Source organism: Sinocyclocheilus grahami, unplaced genomic scaffold (assembly GCF_001515645.1).
Source record: "Sinocyclocheilus grahami isolate Dianchi unplaced genomic scaffold, SAMN03320097.WGS_v1.1 scaffold374.1, whole genome shotgun sequence".
Taxonomy (NCBI): domain Eukaryota; kingdom Metazoa; phylum Chordata; class Actinopteri; order Cypriniformes; family Cyprinidae; genus Sinocyclocheilus; species Sinocyclocheilus grahami.
Window position 1 is genome coordinate 265,045 of NW_015505553.1, and position 15,397 is coordinate 280,441.

The 15,397-nt window shown below is 38.1% G+C and overlaps 1 protein-coding gene across 1 annotated transcript; it reads right to left on the bottom strand.

The window, feature by feature from the left end:
• Window positions 1-592: 592 nt before the first annotated feature.
• Window positions 593-14,490, bottom strand: LOC107549521 (ammonium transporter Rh type A-like). Its single transcript, XM_016230637.1, has 11 exons — window positions 14,227-14,490; window positions 12,116-12,122; window positions 8,423-8,606; window positions 8,113-8,263; window positions 4,743-4,890; window positions 2,032-2,198; window positions 1,801-1,938; window positions 1,592-1,713; window positions 1,426-1,499; window positions 933-1,006; window positions 593-804 (listed from the first exon to the last, which is right to left on the bottom strand). The coding sequence occupies exons 1-11, from the start codon at window positions 14,401-14,403 to the stop codon at window positions 730-732; spliced, it is 1,317 nt and encodes a 438-aa protein (XP_016086123.1). The 5' UTR covers window positions 14,404-14,490; the 3' UTR covers window positions 593-729.
• Window positions 14,491-15,397: the final 907 nt, after the last annotated feature.

Genomic DNA, 15,397 nt, shown 5'->3' on the forward strand with positions numbered 1-15,397 from the left:
ACTTTTTGGGGCCACTGTGTTTGCCTGAGTTCATATTAAAGTATTAGAAATTGTGTGAAAATATAAAAGTTTCCAATATTTGTGTTAGTTCTTTGGGAGACAATAGCTTAAAATACTTCATATGTCATTGCATAAAGGGTTGTTACTGATCACAATAATGAGCAACTATAATTATTGCAAGAAAGTTGAAGGATCTCTCTTTGGATGTGGACTAATATGCATGATTATATATATAAAAAAATACATTACAAGAGCATTGGTCAAAATGTCTAGTGATGATGAAAGTTGGGTCTGAAAAAACACAATAATAATAAAAGCTTATTCAAAGTAAAATGAAGTACTTTGATAACACACTTAAGCACAGGGTCTCGCATTGGCTCAGATTTTTGGCACATTACAGTGAGCAACTATTCAGTTATGTGCATTTCAGCAGATGACGACAATAACTGACCTACACTTTGAGTTAGCTTAGTAACTTTTTGGGAATTACTTTTAACCATCTTACATTTCATTATATAATGCCTAATCCGGCTAAAAAGGTTTGAGACACTACTTATCAGTGTCATAAAATGAATTGCAGGTGTTTTTAAATTTTAGCTACATGTATTTAGAAAAGCACCCATTGCAAAATAATACATGACATCTCTTAGTACTTATGATAATTTCACTGTTGAAGATGTTAGTAAGTGGAGTAGATGCTGATGTTGAACAGCCCCTGAGGTGCTTATTTCAAGCCTCTGTTTTGTTCTTGGAATAATCGCCATGAGTCAAACGCTCTTCGTTTTCCTCTTCTTCCTCAGGTACCTGCATATCAAATGCATCCACAATTATTAAACTTGTCATTACAAGACATTTTCCTAAGCATTAAAAACAGTTGTGAACATGTCCTTGCATTACAAAATAGCATTAACATATTCATTATTTTGACGTACCTCCCAGAAGATTGAGTCATCGAAGCAGTTTTGATCAGGTGGCTGGCCCCAGAATGGAATCTTCATAATCAGACCTGAAGAAGGTATTAAAAATGGTTCACTTTTGTAAATTTTTTTTTTTTTTAACTTTTTTAAAATGCACTCTCTGAATTCATGTTGGTTTCATGGGAAAACAAAACAAAACAAAAAACAACAAATTTTTTTTTTATAATTTAATAACTATTATATGTAACTCTATACATATTTTTTTTGTTACTAGGAAACTAAAAATATGATAAAAGATTATGCCAATCTATTTAATATGGTTAAAATGTATGTCAAAACAGATTATAATTCAGAACATGGGTTCAAGTTCTTCTAGGAAGAAATATATTCATGCCATTTGTATGCATGCGTTGCATTTTTTCAAATACATTAATTAAATCCATTTACTTTATTTATGCATTACAATATATTTTTCAATAGATTGTATAGTGTTTGTATTGGTACCCACCTGTGATCAAGCCACCCACCAAAGCGAACCCCAGAGATGATGCCAAACCACATGCCTGATAGCCTGGTGAAACACTGGGATAAACAAGCAGAGATATTAAACCCATTTGTTGCCATACTGATAATAGCAAAAACCCCTAGATGCAATGTAAAGAGCTGCAAGCTACCCGTCTTTCTTTCCTAGTGCTGCAGCCAAAATGCCGGCAAGGCCCCCTAGGATGCCTGGCATGCCGTGGAGGTTATGCACGCCACAGGTGTCTTGGATTCCAAGTTTGGAGGCGAGTATGGGCTGAGGAGAGCAAAAAAAAAATGGCGGATTAATATGTGATTGATTTTTAATATATTAGAGTCACTGGGATATGAAAGGAACTCATACAGTGAGGAACTTAAAGCCAACGGTGGAGATAACGCCTGCTGTGATTCCGATCGCCATTGCTCCAAATGGCTGGATGTCCATGTCAGCGCAGGTACCCACAGCGACTCCTCCAGCCAGTGTGGCATTCTGAATGTGAACCTATGCCACAAAATACAATAGGCTAAGTCAAAAGGATCATGGACTGCTGAAATGTGAGATCTGGTAAAATAACAAGAGACTACCATGACCCACCATGTCAAGTTTCCCCTTCTTCTCCACCAGACTGGAGGTAGCATAGGCGGCGAGAGCGCAAGCAGCCAGAGAGAAATAGGTGTTGATAACAGCTCTTAGCTGAGGATCACCAGGTTCAGCAATAGCAGAGTTAAAGCTGGGCCAGAACATCCACAAGTAGACTGTGCCTACACACACAGGAAGAGTGGAATGGTGAATTAATGCTTGGTGAATTATATTTATATGATTACCCCTGCTGAAAAATCCAGCATTAGGTATGTTTTGCATGCTGGGACCAGAATAGGATGCTGGTTGGCTAGTCATCAGCATGTTTTGCATGTTGGAACCAGCATGGGATTCTGGTTTGCCTGGTACCCCCCCTGGGAAATGGTAGCCAGCAGTGTATCAGCACTGTACCAGCATAAATCAACCTGGGACAACATGGAATTCATGCTGATTTTTCAGCAGGGACCTTTCTACACACATTTTAGTGCAAGTATGCTTACCAAACCGCAAATGCAAGTGCAGTGTTCCAGGGAGACTGCCCTGCACTTTAATTATTTGATTTGACACAAATTATGCTGTGAGCTACAGAGATACAGTCCAGTCAATAGATTGTTTTGTCTTAAAGTCTTAAGTTGCAATTAAATGTCACCAATAGTGATGTGTCATTTGCGAACGAGAAGGGCCGACTCCCATCGGGGAGAGCCGAATCTTCAGCCGGAGCTTTCTATTTTAGGCCAATTTAGCAATTGTGAATGGTTTGTGTGTTGATAAGCAATTTTTTATTTAGTGTTCTCATAAAAGCCTTATTTTTATGCATTGTTTTGTTACACATTTTTTTTTTAAATACACATGCGGCTAATCAAATGGCAGGACAGATTAGGATCATACCATTATGTGAAAGAACGAATGGGGAACACTCTCTCCGAAGATAGCGAGTGTAGTGGTAAAGGCCAGGTACACAGAGCGACAGAGAGAGAGACGGGGGAGCCGGATTTAAATGCAACTGCGTTGGTTTAGGTAGGAAGACACTGCATTGTTGCAACATCGGTCCTCTCAGAGAGTGTCTTCTCAAAAACAGGACAAATAATCACAGAGAGGAGAAACCGCATCAGCACATCCAAGCTGAGGCATCTGATATTTCTGAATGCCAACCTGCACTAAAGACTAAAGTGTTATTACTCAAGTTTTATTAAAATGTTAAATAATAGTATCGGTTTTGTTTTTTTTTGCAATGAAAAAAAAAATGCATAAAAATAAGGCTTTTATGAAAACATTGAATAAAAAATTGCTTACCAACACACAAACCTTTCACAATTGCTAAATTGGGCTAAAATAGAAGGCTCAGAGTCATACTAAATAAAGAGCTATTTGGGAGCCGTAAGAGGGAGCCGAGCCAAAAGAGCCGAATCTTTGAAAAGAGCCGAACTTCCCATCACTAGTCACCAACAATGTTTTCTGAAGCTGAAAGTTTTTGTATAGACATGTTTTGTTGACTGAATCAACAACACAAAGGTACACCTGTACAACACTCTAAACCAGGGATCATCAAATCTGGCCCACGAGATCCACTTTCCTGCAGAGTTTAGCTCTAACCCTAATTAAACACATCTGAGCATGCTAATCAATGTCTTCAGGATCATTAGAAAATCACAGGTACACTCTTAAAAATAAAGGTGCTTCAAAAGGTTCTTCAAGCGATGCCATAGAAGAACCATTCAGTCAAAAGAACTAAGAACTTTAAAGAACCATCTCTTTCTTGAGTTTTTAAATCTGAAGAACCTGTTGTTAAAGGTTAAATCAGATGTTAAAGGTTCTTTCTGGAACCATTTAGACAAAAAGGTTCTTCTATGGCATCGTGAAGCACCTTTATTTTTAAGAGTGTAGCTGAGTTTGATCAGGGTTGGAGCTAAACTCTGCAGCGCATTGGACCTCCAGGGTAAGATTTGAGGAACCCTGCTCTAAACCATGGAACTCCAACCCTGCTGCTGGAGAGCTGCTGCAGACTTCAGTCCCAACTCTACTCCAACAAACCTGTCTGTAATTATCAAGTAACCCTGAACACCTTGATTAGATGTTTCAGGTGTGTTTGATTGGGGTTGGAGCTGAAATCTGCAGGAAGGTAGCTCACCAGGAGCAGGGTTGGAGACCCCTGAACTAAACAGACTGTCCCTGCGTTCCATTCGGAAGGGCTCATCCCTATGCCCTAAAAGCTTTGAAGGGTTGAAGGGTGTAGGGGACTAAACAACGGTTTCTTGAAGTGCCCATCATCATATGCCCACACGGAGGCGCCGTCATCATTGCAAAGAATCTGCGCAAAGGATCATGGGAGCCCGAAGTGTCAATCAGCTGTACCCTTCGAAATCCTTCATTCCGAAGGGCCCTTTGAAGTGGCCAGTTGAGCACTTCGGTTTGGAACGACCCTTCAATATGGCGGCCATGATTGTTTTCACTCCGAAGTGCCCTTCGGAGGGTGATATATCCCATTTGGAACGCACTGAGGGCATCAATCCCTCACAGCCTCATTCATTTAAATATGGCGTCTACCAATTGCCAGTTACCTTATATGTAAAAAATTATTGAAACTCTTGCATACATATGCAAACATTATTTACTGACGCTCTAGGAGAAAATGTGGGCACGAAAGACCCATGTAAGCAAATCACATTAGTCACTCTGATTACAGTGTGCAATAAGGGGCAAATTTCTGTTTTATAATCTACACATACCGATCATTGCAAACAAGTCTGAGTGATAGACTGATCCTTCATTCTCATGGCCGTTCCGAAGACCAGGGCGATAAAGAACACGAGCGACAGCTAATCCAAAATAAGCCCCAAAAGCATGGATGGTCATGGAGGCACCAACATCAGAAACCTGTTAAGAGACAAGAATGTTTATGAATACCAGATGAAAGATTTTTGGTATGTTTGACTGCTGCTTTAAGGTAAGATTTGTTTCCTTGAGATGCCACCACTGTTCAATGTCAGACCTGTTCCATTTAGACAAGAATGGTTTGTGAGTTAATCAAGATAATAATAAAAATTGTATTTCCTTATCCCCAGGTAACCCAGGCACTACAGTGGGTATGTGGTAAATACCCACTGCCTTCAAAGCCTGAAACGAAGGCACAGTTTTTGTTTTATTTAGCTGTATTTAGTGCAACTAATAGCATCCAAGTGAAAGATATAACACTAACATGTCAGAAAAAAATAACAGAATCACTGAGCTGGAAAAAGGATCACCCCCTTGTGTCAGTGCTTTAACTTTGCACATCTTGACTTTGCAATATTTGCCCACTCTTCTTTGCAGAGCTGCTGAAGTTCAGTTAAATTTGATGGTGAGTGTTTGTGGACTGCAGTTTTCAAGTCAGTCCACAGATTTTTAATGGGTTTTAAGTCTGGGCTCTGACTAGGCCATGCAAGGACATTCATCTTTTTCTCCTTCAACCACTGTGTGCTCAGTTTTGCTGTGTGCTTTGGGTCATTATCACGTTGGAAGGTAAACCTTCTTCCCATTGACAACTTTCTGGCAGAGGGCAGCAGATTTTCCTCAAGAATTTGTCAGTATTTTGGCCCATCCATTTTTCCTTCTATCCTGACAAGTGCTCCAGTCCCTGCTGCAGAGAAACACCCCCATAACAGGATATCACCACCTCAGTGCTTTACTGCAGGAATGCTGTTTGGATTGTGAGTTGTATTGGATTTCCGCCAGACATATTGTTTGTTGTTGAGGCCAAATAATTCAATTTTAGTCTCATCTGCCTCAGAATCTTCAAGGTGTGTTTTGGCAAATCTCAGTTGTGACTGCATGTGGCCTTTCATGAGGAGTGGATTTTCTCTTGCAAGCCTCCCATACAAGCCACATTTGTGGATAATTTGTGATATTGTTGTCACATGCACACAATGACCACTAGCTGTCATAAATTCCTGCAGCTGCTTCAGAGTTGCTGTAGGCCTCTTGGTAGCCTCTCTGACCAGTTTCCTCCTGGCTCTTTCATCCAGTTTGGAGTGACGTCCTGATCCAGGGAGGGTCTGTGTTGTACCAAATACCTTCCACTTCTTAATAATAGACTTCACTGTGCTTCTAGTAGTGATGTGTCATTTGCGAACGAGCCAGCTCTAAGAGCCGATTCTTTGTAGCGAACGAGAAGAGCCGACTCCCGTCGGGGAGAGCCGAATCTTCAGCCGGAGCCTTCTTTTTTTTTTTTTTTTGCCCAATTTAGCAATTATGAATGGTTTGTGTGTTGGTACGCAAATTTTTTTTCTATTCAGTGTTTTCATAAAAGCCTTTTTTATGCATTTTTCGTAAAAAAATAAAATACACATGCTGCTAATCGCATGGGAGGATAGACTAGGATCATACCCTTATGTGAAAGAAGGAAGGGGGACACACGAGTGTAGTGGTACACAGAGTGACAAAGAGACGGGGATCTGGATTTAAACACAAGTACGTTGGTTAAGGTTGGAAGACACTGCATTGTTGCAGCATCAGTCCCCTTTTTTAGAGAGTGTTCTCATAAACAGGACAAATAATCACAGAGAGGAGAAATCGCATCAGCACACCCAAGCTGAGGCATCTGATATTTCTGAATGCCAACCTGCACTAAAGACTAAAGTGTCTTAATGTTAAGACTTTTGCCTTTATTTTTGATTTGTTTGCTGTGGTTCTGTGTTCAATTAAAGTTTTATTAAAATATTAAATAGTAACTGTAAACTTGTAAAAATAAGGCTATTATAAAAACACTGAATAAAAAATTGCTTACCAACACACAATCCATTCACAATTGCTAAATTAGGCTAAAAGAGAAGGCTCCGAGTGATACTAAATTAAGAGCCATTCGGGAGCCGTAAGAGCCGGCTAAGAGATCTTCTAAGGGAGCCGAGCCAAAAGAGCCGGGCTTCCCATCACTAGCTTCTAGGCATTGATACGTTTTTTTTCTCTCCGATCCATCTCCCGACTGAAAGTTGCCTGTTCACAACTTTATCCTGGAGATCTTTTGACAGTGTCTTGCCACCCATAGTTGATTGTTTGCTTCAGTTGCACTACCAATGACTGAAATCCTCCAGGAAAGCTCTTTTCATGCTGAGCTGATCAAAATTAGCACAGCTGATCACACCGTAAGAGCCGGCTAAGAGATCTTCTAAGGGAGCCGAGCCAAAAGAGCCGGGCTTCCCATCACTAGCTTCTAGGCATTGATACGTTTTTTTTTCTCTCCGATCCATCTCCCGACTGAAAGTTGCCTGTTCACAACTTTATCCTGGAGATCTTTTGACAGTGTCTTGCCACCCATAGTTGATTGTTTGCTTCAGTTGCACTACCAATGACTGAAATCCTCCAGGAAAGCTCTTTTCATGCTGAGCTGGTCAAAATTAGCACAGCTGATCACAGATGAAAGTCAAATGGCTTTGTGTGCCATTGAGAAGGTGATTAGCTTCACCTGATTGAGTTTACAAGTCATTTTTAGGAGGGGGGGGGGTGATCCGTTTTCAGAATCAGGGATTCTGTTTTTAATATTATTATTATTTTCTGACATATTGGTGTTATATCTTTCCCTTGGACGTTGTAAGTTGCACTGAGTAAATACAGCTGCATAAAACAAAAACTGTCCGTTTCATTTCAGGCTGCAAAGCAACAAAATGTGATTATTTTAAAGAGCAGTGATTCTTTTCTATAGTCACTGTATATCTTCTTCAAGATGAAGAAGATGTTTTGCACACTGTGTTTCGGTTGTTATTGTAACACTGGGTGTGTTCATTAAGTTTAATCTGCCAACTTTAGGAAGGAGAAAGAAAATTGCCTAAACTGCTTTTCCTTCATCTTTGACCCAGCTTCCTTTTGTAATAAAAGGAGTTCCTTGCAGGATCTCAGATAGCATGAAATTTCACGAGGCTCTGCTACCAATATTAAGGAACCTCAACCTAATTTAAAAGTAGTATTAAAATCATGCATAAAGTTCAAACCTACAATAACTATCAAGTTAATGATCAAATAAGGATGGAAGTGGCTTCACAATGATTCCCCGAGAATACAAAAAACTAATTATCATTGCAGTATATGCAATGATTTAAGTATATGAACTAATGAGCCTGTACATACATTAAGGATTTCCACAACCAAATGCTCATTGATGCAGAAGATAGTGATCTCCAGCAGGGTCATGATGAGAAGCTGTACAGGGCTGGTTTTTCCCAGAACCGCTCCAAACGAGATCAGAACAGTCGCTGTACTGAAGTCAGCATTAATCATTCTGCAGAGAAGGAAATATGGGACAGATAAAAAGTGTTACTCATGGGCATATTTAGTCAAATACAACAGAACATCTAGCTTTTAACTATTTTGATAGATGATGCAATACTAATCAGTTTTGTCACCCAAAATCCCCCCATAACCAAAAAGTTGAGTTTACTTTTCGATGCTGACTCTTATTTTTCCGTCATGCATATGCCAGATGTTCTGGAGGAGAAGACCCCATTGCAAGCCAAAGGCAGCCAGCAACAGGTTGATGCCCACACTGCTGAAGCCATATCTCTTTAGGAAGGTCATCAGGAAACCAAAGCCAATGAAGATCATCACGTGTACATCCTGAAACACTGGACACATGGATACAGAGTTTATGAGAAAGAGCTGTTTCTCCACATCTGAGGCCTGAAATGAATCACAGCATTCTAAAACCACATTTGATCCATCTGCAGTTTGAACAGGTCAGCATTGAAAGACTGCACTGTTGTGCTATACCAGTAAATATCAACTTAAATGTCTGTCTGTCTATTGTGAAAATAGCTATTGTGTGACTTCAAGAGATAGTTCACCAAAAATAACAATCCTGTCATCATTTACTCACCCTCATGTCGTTCCAAACCCATAAGACTTTCATTAATCTTTGGAACACAAATTTAGATATTTTTAATGATATCTGAGAGATTTCTGTCCCTCCATTGACAGTCTATGCAACTACCAGTTTGACGCTTCAAAACATTTAGAAAGAGATTGTTAAACTAATCCATATGAATTGATCGGTTTAGTCTAAATTTTCTGAAGAGACTCAGTCTCTTCATATGATTAACAGATTTCATTTAGGCTTTTATTCACGTGTAAACATTAATCAATCAATAACACATCAGTTATGGCAATTGGAAGCTCAAGCTAAAAATATCTTCATTTGTGTTCTAAAGATGAACAATTGGGTCTTGGGCTCACAAGAACAAAATGAGTCTTATGGGTTTTGGAACGACATAAGGGTGAGTAAACGATGACAGAAAGAATTTTCATTTTTGGGTGAACTAACCATTTAAGAATACTTGAAACATAAGGTACAGTGGGCTACTTACATGATATGTTTGCTGTTTTGATATTTTTGTTCTTTGACAGGTATTGTACGTGTTTCCACACAGGAAACAAAACCAGAATACGCAACATAAGAGTGAGTAAATGACCGAATTTTCTTTTTAGGGTGAACTGTTCATTTTATGGCGCAGATCTCTTCACAGTGAATGCGTAACATGTTTAGTAGCAATGTAATTCTTGATTAACAGCTGTACACCTAGAATCGTTACACAGCGACACACTTTCAGAATTCAATTGCCAGAACAATTCAATAACCATGCGCTTTCTGTCGCTGTGCAAAGGTCTTGTGTGCTCTTCTATAAGACTATGAATGGCAGCTTAAGAAGATGCCCCTATTGACCTTGTTGGCGTGTATAATTTTATTCAATTCACATGATTCTGAGTGTTAAAATGTACTTATTCCCGGATCTGTCACATTCAAAGCAAACCAGGCTCCAGCCTTTTCGGTGCTCTAACTGGCTGCAAAATGACAAACCATAAGACAGTTTTGTACATGTTTCTGAACATGGCATTGCACATGCACTGAAATTTTGAATAGATGCACATGCAATGCACATGTAAACGAATTGTACTGCAAAGATTAGCGTGCATATAAACAGGACTTTCATACCAAGTGATTTGAAGTCATTCCTTTTCATGAATGATACCCAGCATTGGGGATTGAAACTATGTCAGAAATTGAGTGACTTTGATTCATGCAGTAAAAATCTAATTGCTATAATGGATATTACACTGCTGCATTTTGAATTAATGCATCCAGAGTTTTCTGAGACGCTGATGGATGAATGGAAATGCAAACATGTATAACAATTTCTATAAATTCATAATAACTGATTGTGCACACTGATTGTCTTAACAACACATAGCGCCAGTACTGCTGGCCTTTGCCCATCTTTCCTGCAGAGAGGAAATGAGTTGTAGACTATCCAACTCAGGAAGCTGTACAGTCAACATCCCTGGACACAAAGATAGGATACAGTCCAGAACACCTGATTCATCAGCAAGGCCCGTTTTCAGACTACACAATACAAACCATATTATTGTGCCTGCTGATAATAATCGGACACATTAACGATTGTCAGGACGTTTAAAAAGGGTCTCATTGTCAGTCCCAAGAGAGAAGAGTGGAACTATGAAGCCTGAACTTCCAAAAGGTGAGGCACCAGGCTTTCAATAGGCAAACATTCAGTCTTCCTTGGAATGCGTCCACCCATTCAGTAATCGACATGGAATCTAAACTTGCCAGTAACAAACCCAAATAGTCATCAATCATAGTGCTCATGGTCTGACATCTGCTAAGCTCATCAAGACCGATGACCCCTGTAAGTACTACTAACTAAGTTTAGTGGTGAGGCACTTTGATCAGGACTTAAATAAATGATCAATACACAATCATATCCTCATTTTATAACATACCTCATGCTGTCAGCAGACCATACACAAAGAACCACTGTACGATGATGCAGTAAGAAAAAGACTAAACAGGAAAACTTTAGATAAATACGCAATGATTAAAAATCAGCAAATTTCAGTCTTATCTTGCTGTGCGAGCCATCTAAAAACAAACAAACAACTGAATGTGATTTATCACTGCATGCACTCAATTCTCAATGGTCATTTTTGATGTTTTGTGGAAACAAAGGATCCCCAAAAATGTGATAGAATCTAGTTTTGTTATATCATCACAGCCCTTCCCATCCTTCTAACTTCCCGTGGTACAGTAGTATTCTTATTCTCTTGCTTGTCTTCAAGCAGTCATTTACTTTATTGTCACTAGTCTTTGATGGTTGTTGAGTACTAAAATGTGGTCCTGCTGAAAACCCCTCAAAAACATTTAGGTGGGCCTCTGACACGGATGAAACAGAGGTCATCAACCCTTATCAGATGTCGCATGACCCAAGTCTTTTCCACTGATCTTTCTGTTGCTCTTGAGCAATATATATTTACAATGATAAGGTTGGCTTTTCACTGAAAGTCCAATGAAAGGCGGCTATTTCATGTATGCAAACTTTGGAAGAGCATCATAGTGGAATTCAGATAATCTTGCCGGCTGAGTAAAGGTGCACAATCCATTTTTCCCAACTGTTGGCTGATACAACAAACAGAATAAAATTCCCAGTGAAAGTTTTCGTATTTCCCACATGCAACAGATTTGCTGATAAAATCTCAAAGGCCCATTTTCCTAATGGGTGGAAAGTTTCCCCTCTTTGTGGATGTTCAGCAAAATTACATTCTGTCATCTCTAATTTAGAGCACAGTGACATAACTCAGCTATATGTGTTTTCTTTGTTGCCAAGATTAAAGTGTCCTTTATTTTCTTTTCTTTGAAGCTGTTCTCACTCATTTCTGGAATGCCTTGCATGTATGTACCAAAGTGACAGATGGCCTTAATTTTCCCAGTCTATAATCACATATGCTTTTTATTTTTCTTTCTTTTTCACATATTCTTTTAATCATTTTTAAAGGTCATCAGGTTCAATGGGTGGCAAAGTATTTGTATACTCCTATTAGTTTTTAGTTTTTTTTAAACAGACATGCCCATCACTTCAACATTTTTAAACTTAAGCTACTAAGAATGTTGTGTGATGAAAAATTAATTAAAGTGACTAAACTGATAGTCTCTGAACACACCTCTTGCAACTCAACGGCAAAATAGTTATCTAGGGTGAATATTTATTGTATTTAATCTGATTGCTTTGAATTTCACAAATGAACAAATTTAAAAAAAAAAAGTTGTTTATAGGATAAAGGGGGCTGGGATAGTCAAGTGTCTCTGTGAGGTACTGTGAAAACCATAAAGAAAGTTACAACTGTAATTAAGAAACAGATGACAGTTCTTCTCAAACCCTAGACAAAAGTATCCAATGACATTAACAGTTAAGTTTAATGTGCTTGTCAGTGTAATAAAATGAGTCAGATTATTGTATTTAATCTGATTGCTTTGAATTTCACAAATGAACAAATGTAAAAAAAAAAGTTGTTTATAGGATAAAGGGGTCTGGGATAGTCCAGTGTCTCTGTGAGGTACTGTGAAAACCATAAAGAAAGTTACAACTGTAATTAAGAAACCGATGACAGTTCTTCTCAAACCCTAGAAAAAAGTATCCAATGACATTAACAGGTAAGTTTAATGTGCTTGTCAGTGTATTAAAATGAGTCAGGTTTCAAATTTTGAAGGGTTGAATGGAAACATTGAGGACACATGTGACACTGAGACTAATCTTGCATGTTCATACTCTCCACACCCCAGAGTTGGTTTCAGTCCAAACCGTGTCCGCGCAAACAACCACGAGTGCAATTTGAAGATAAAAGAAAATGAGGGCATTTTACAACTAATGCATGTCATCGCTGCCAATTAGCAAACCATGTAGAGAAAATTAAAGGAATGCAATTAAAGTTTAAAACATCTCAAAGGAAACATATAGTGTTTCTGTTTACTTGAATGAATAATTCCTTTTAGAATAGATTCTGCAGATCAGTGGTTCTCAAATGGTGGGTCACTGCCCAAAATAAACAGGCTTATCAACTTTTTATGGGGAAGCGAGTATGTTTCCCTTATCTTTAGTTGTTGACATCAAATTATGTACATCCAGTCAGTATTTTGGCTCAAATTGTTGTCATTTCATAGACATCTACACAAATACCAACACAACACTGAAAACCATGACCAAAACTATGCAAGATAAACATATGACCCAGATTATATTACATACACATTTATTGTGCAACCATAATGCATGCTGTGCAATTCTTGGAAGCTTAGAGTATGAAACCATCAACATTAACATTAAATTAAATGAAATCCAAATTGGCCAATTTACCTATTCAGTCTATAGTATGTCTTGTTAATAATTTTATATGTAAATGAAATGATAATGTTAATAGCAATGACAGAGTTTGGTCATACAACCTTTTTTTGTTTGTTTTCATTTGCAGTCTACATTAAATAGTTTTGTACTGTATTGTGTCACCAGTTGATGTTCAGTGTGAGATCTGGCTCCTGAATCAATGGGTGGCAAAGTATTTGTATACTCCTATTAGTTTTTAGTTTTTTTTAAACAGACATGCCCATCACTTCAACATTTTTAAACTTAAGCTACTAAGAATGTTGTGTGATGAAAAATTAATTAAAGTGACTAAACTGATAGTCTCTGAACACACCTCTTGCAACTCAACGGCAAAATAGTTATCTAGGGTGAATATTTATTGTATTTAATCTGATTGCTTTGAATTTCACAAATGAACAAATGTAAAAAAAAAAGTTGTTTATAGGATAAAGGGGTCTGGGATAGTCCAGTGTCTCTGTGAGGTACTGTGAAAACCATAAAGAAAGTTACAACTGTAATTAAGAAACAGATGACAGTTCTTCTCAAACCCTAGAAAAAAGTATCCAATGACATTAACAGGTAAGTTTAATGTGCTTGTCAGTGTATTAAAATGAGTCAGGTTTCAAATTTTGAAGGGTTGAATGGAAACATTGAGGACACATGTGACACTGAGACTAATCTTGCATGTTCATACTCTCCACACCCCAGAGTTGGTTTCAGTCCAAACCGTGTCCGCGCAAACAACCACGAGTGCAATTTGAAGATAAAAGAAAATGAGGGCATTTTACAACTAATGCATGTCATCGCTGCCAATTAGCAAACCATGTAGAGAAAATGAAAGGAATGCAATTAAAGTTTAAAACATCTCAAAGGAAACATATAGTGTTTCTGTTTACTTGAATGAATAATTCCTTTTAGAATAGATTCTGCAGATCAGTGGTTCTCAACTGGTGGGTCACTGCCCAAAATAAACAGGCTTATCAACTTTTTATGGGGAAGCGAGTATGTTTCCCTTATCTTTAGTTGTTGACATCAAATGAAGGGTAATGGGGCTGCTTGAATGAGTTGTATTCGATTCTGCATGACTCCCATCATGTCCGTGAGCATCACCGGTGTCATATACCACAAGTAGAGCGTACAGGACAATGGTCACGGCTTCCAGTGTTAAGGCCAGAATGGAAAACTTGAGCCTCATGTTGGTGGCATATGATGGCATGCTCAACACCTTCTCTGTCTCTGCTGTTCTTCTGGGTGATTCTCCCTCTTGTTTCTTCCTCTCACACTCTTCACACAGTCTGTGGCTTGTGGGGGGAGTGCAGAAAGTGGCATGTGGTTTTGAATTGGCTGTAGGATTTGGAAGACCAATGGCAAGAGAGATCCTTAAGGTGGGGACAGTCACACCCCCTGTATTTGTAGGAAGGGATTTCCTCTCTCCTCCTACTTATGTAAATGAAGAACAGTGTTTTAAATGCACAAACGTAAATAAATAGAAGCATGTATGGCTTATATGTCTCCATAGAGAACCATAAATATGAGAGCACTTGAAGATTGACAACTAAGTATTATACACTTTAATTATACACTTTAATTTTTGTTTGTATTATGTGGAAATTCCATGGTTTACCACATGACTGGTTACACATTGTAATAATAAAAAAATGTTTCATGGGTTCACACTGTAAACATTAGAATTTATTATTTTTCATCATTGCCTTCTAATTTGCTTTTATATTGCATGGAATCTGTGTGTTTTGGTTCCTCTTTTATTCTGAACACGCCCTGAAGTGTGAGAGTTGAGTAGTAAAGCGTGAAGCAAGCAAATGTTGTTGGTAATGTTATTTGGTTCTCACACCCAACAATGTTAACAGCAAAGATTCATGGAGCGACAAAAAGGGACATATGATTTTAAAACATAAAAACAGATGAAAATAAACATACGATATTAAAACACTCTGAAATGCCTATAACATTTTTAGAATTTTTAGAAACATTAGAATAAAGTAAACACTCAGCTTACTGTACATTTTGAATGAGTTGAAATAATTTGACAAAATGATAACTTTAATCACATGGTTTGTTAAAGATAGATGTACTATTACTTTACTAAGAAATCAGTCTTAAAATTTCATCTTATGTCTTATAAAATAATTATATTGTAAATAATAAACTCGAATAACTACATCTGAATTCAAAATGATGACAAATATTCA

Excerpts from the sequence above, each read along its gene's own strand:
- LOC107549521 (XM_016230637.1), bottom strand. The coding sequence starts at position 14,403 with ATGCCATCATATGCCACCAACATGAGGCTCAAGTTTTCCATTCTGGCC. Across the intron at positions 2,199-4,742 it reads AGACTTGTTTGCAATGATCG|GCACAGTCTACTTGTGGATG; the intron begins GTATGTGTAGAT and ends CTGTGTGTGTAG. Across the intron at positions 1,500-1,591 it reads GCACTAGGAAAGAAAGACGG|TGTTTCACCAGGCTATCAGG; the intron begins GTAGCTTGCAGC and ends TGTTTATCCCAG.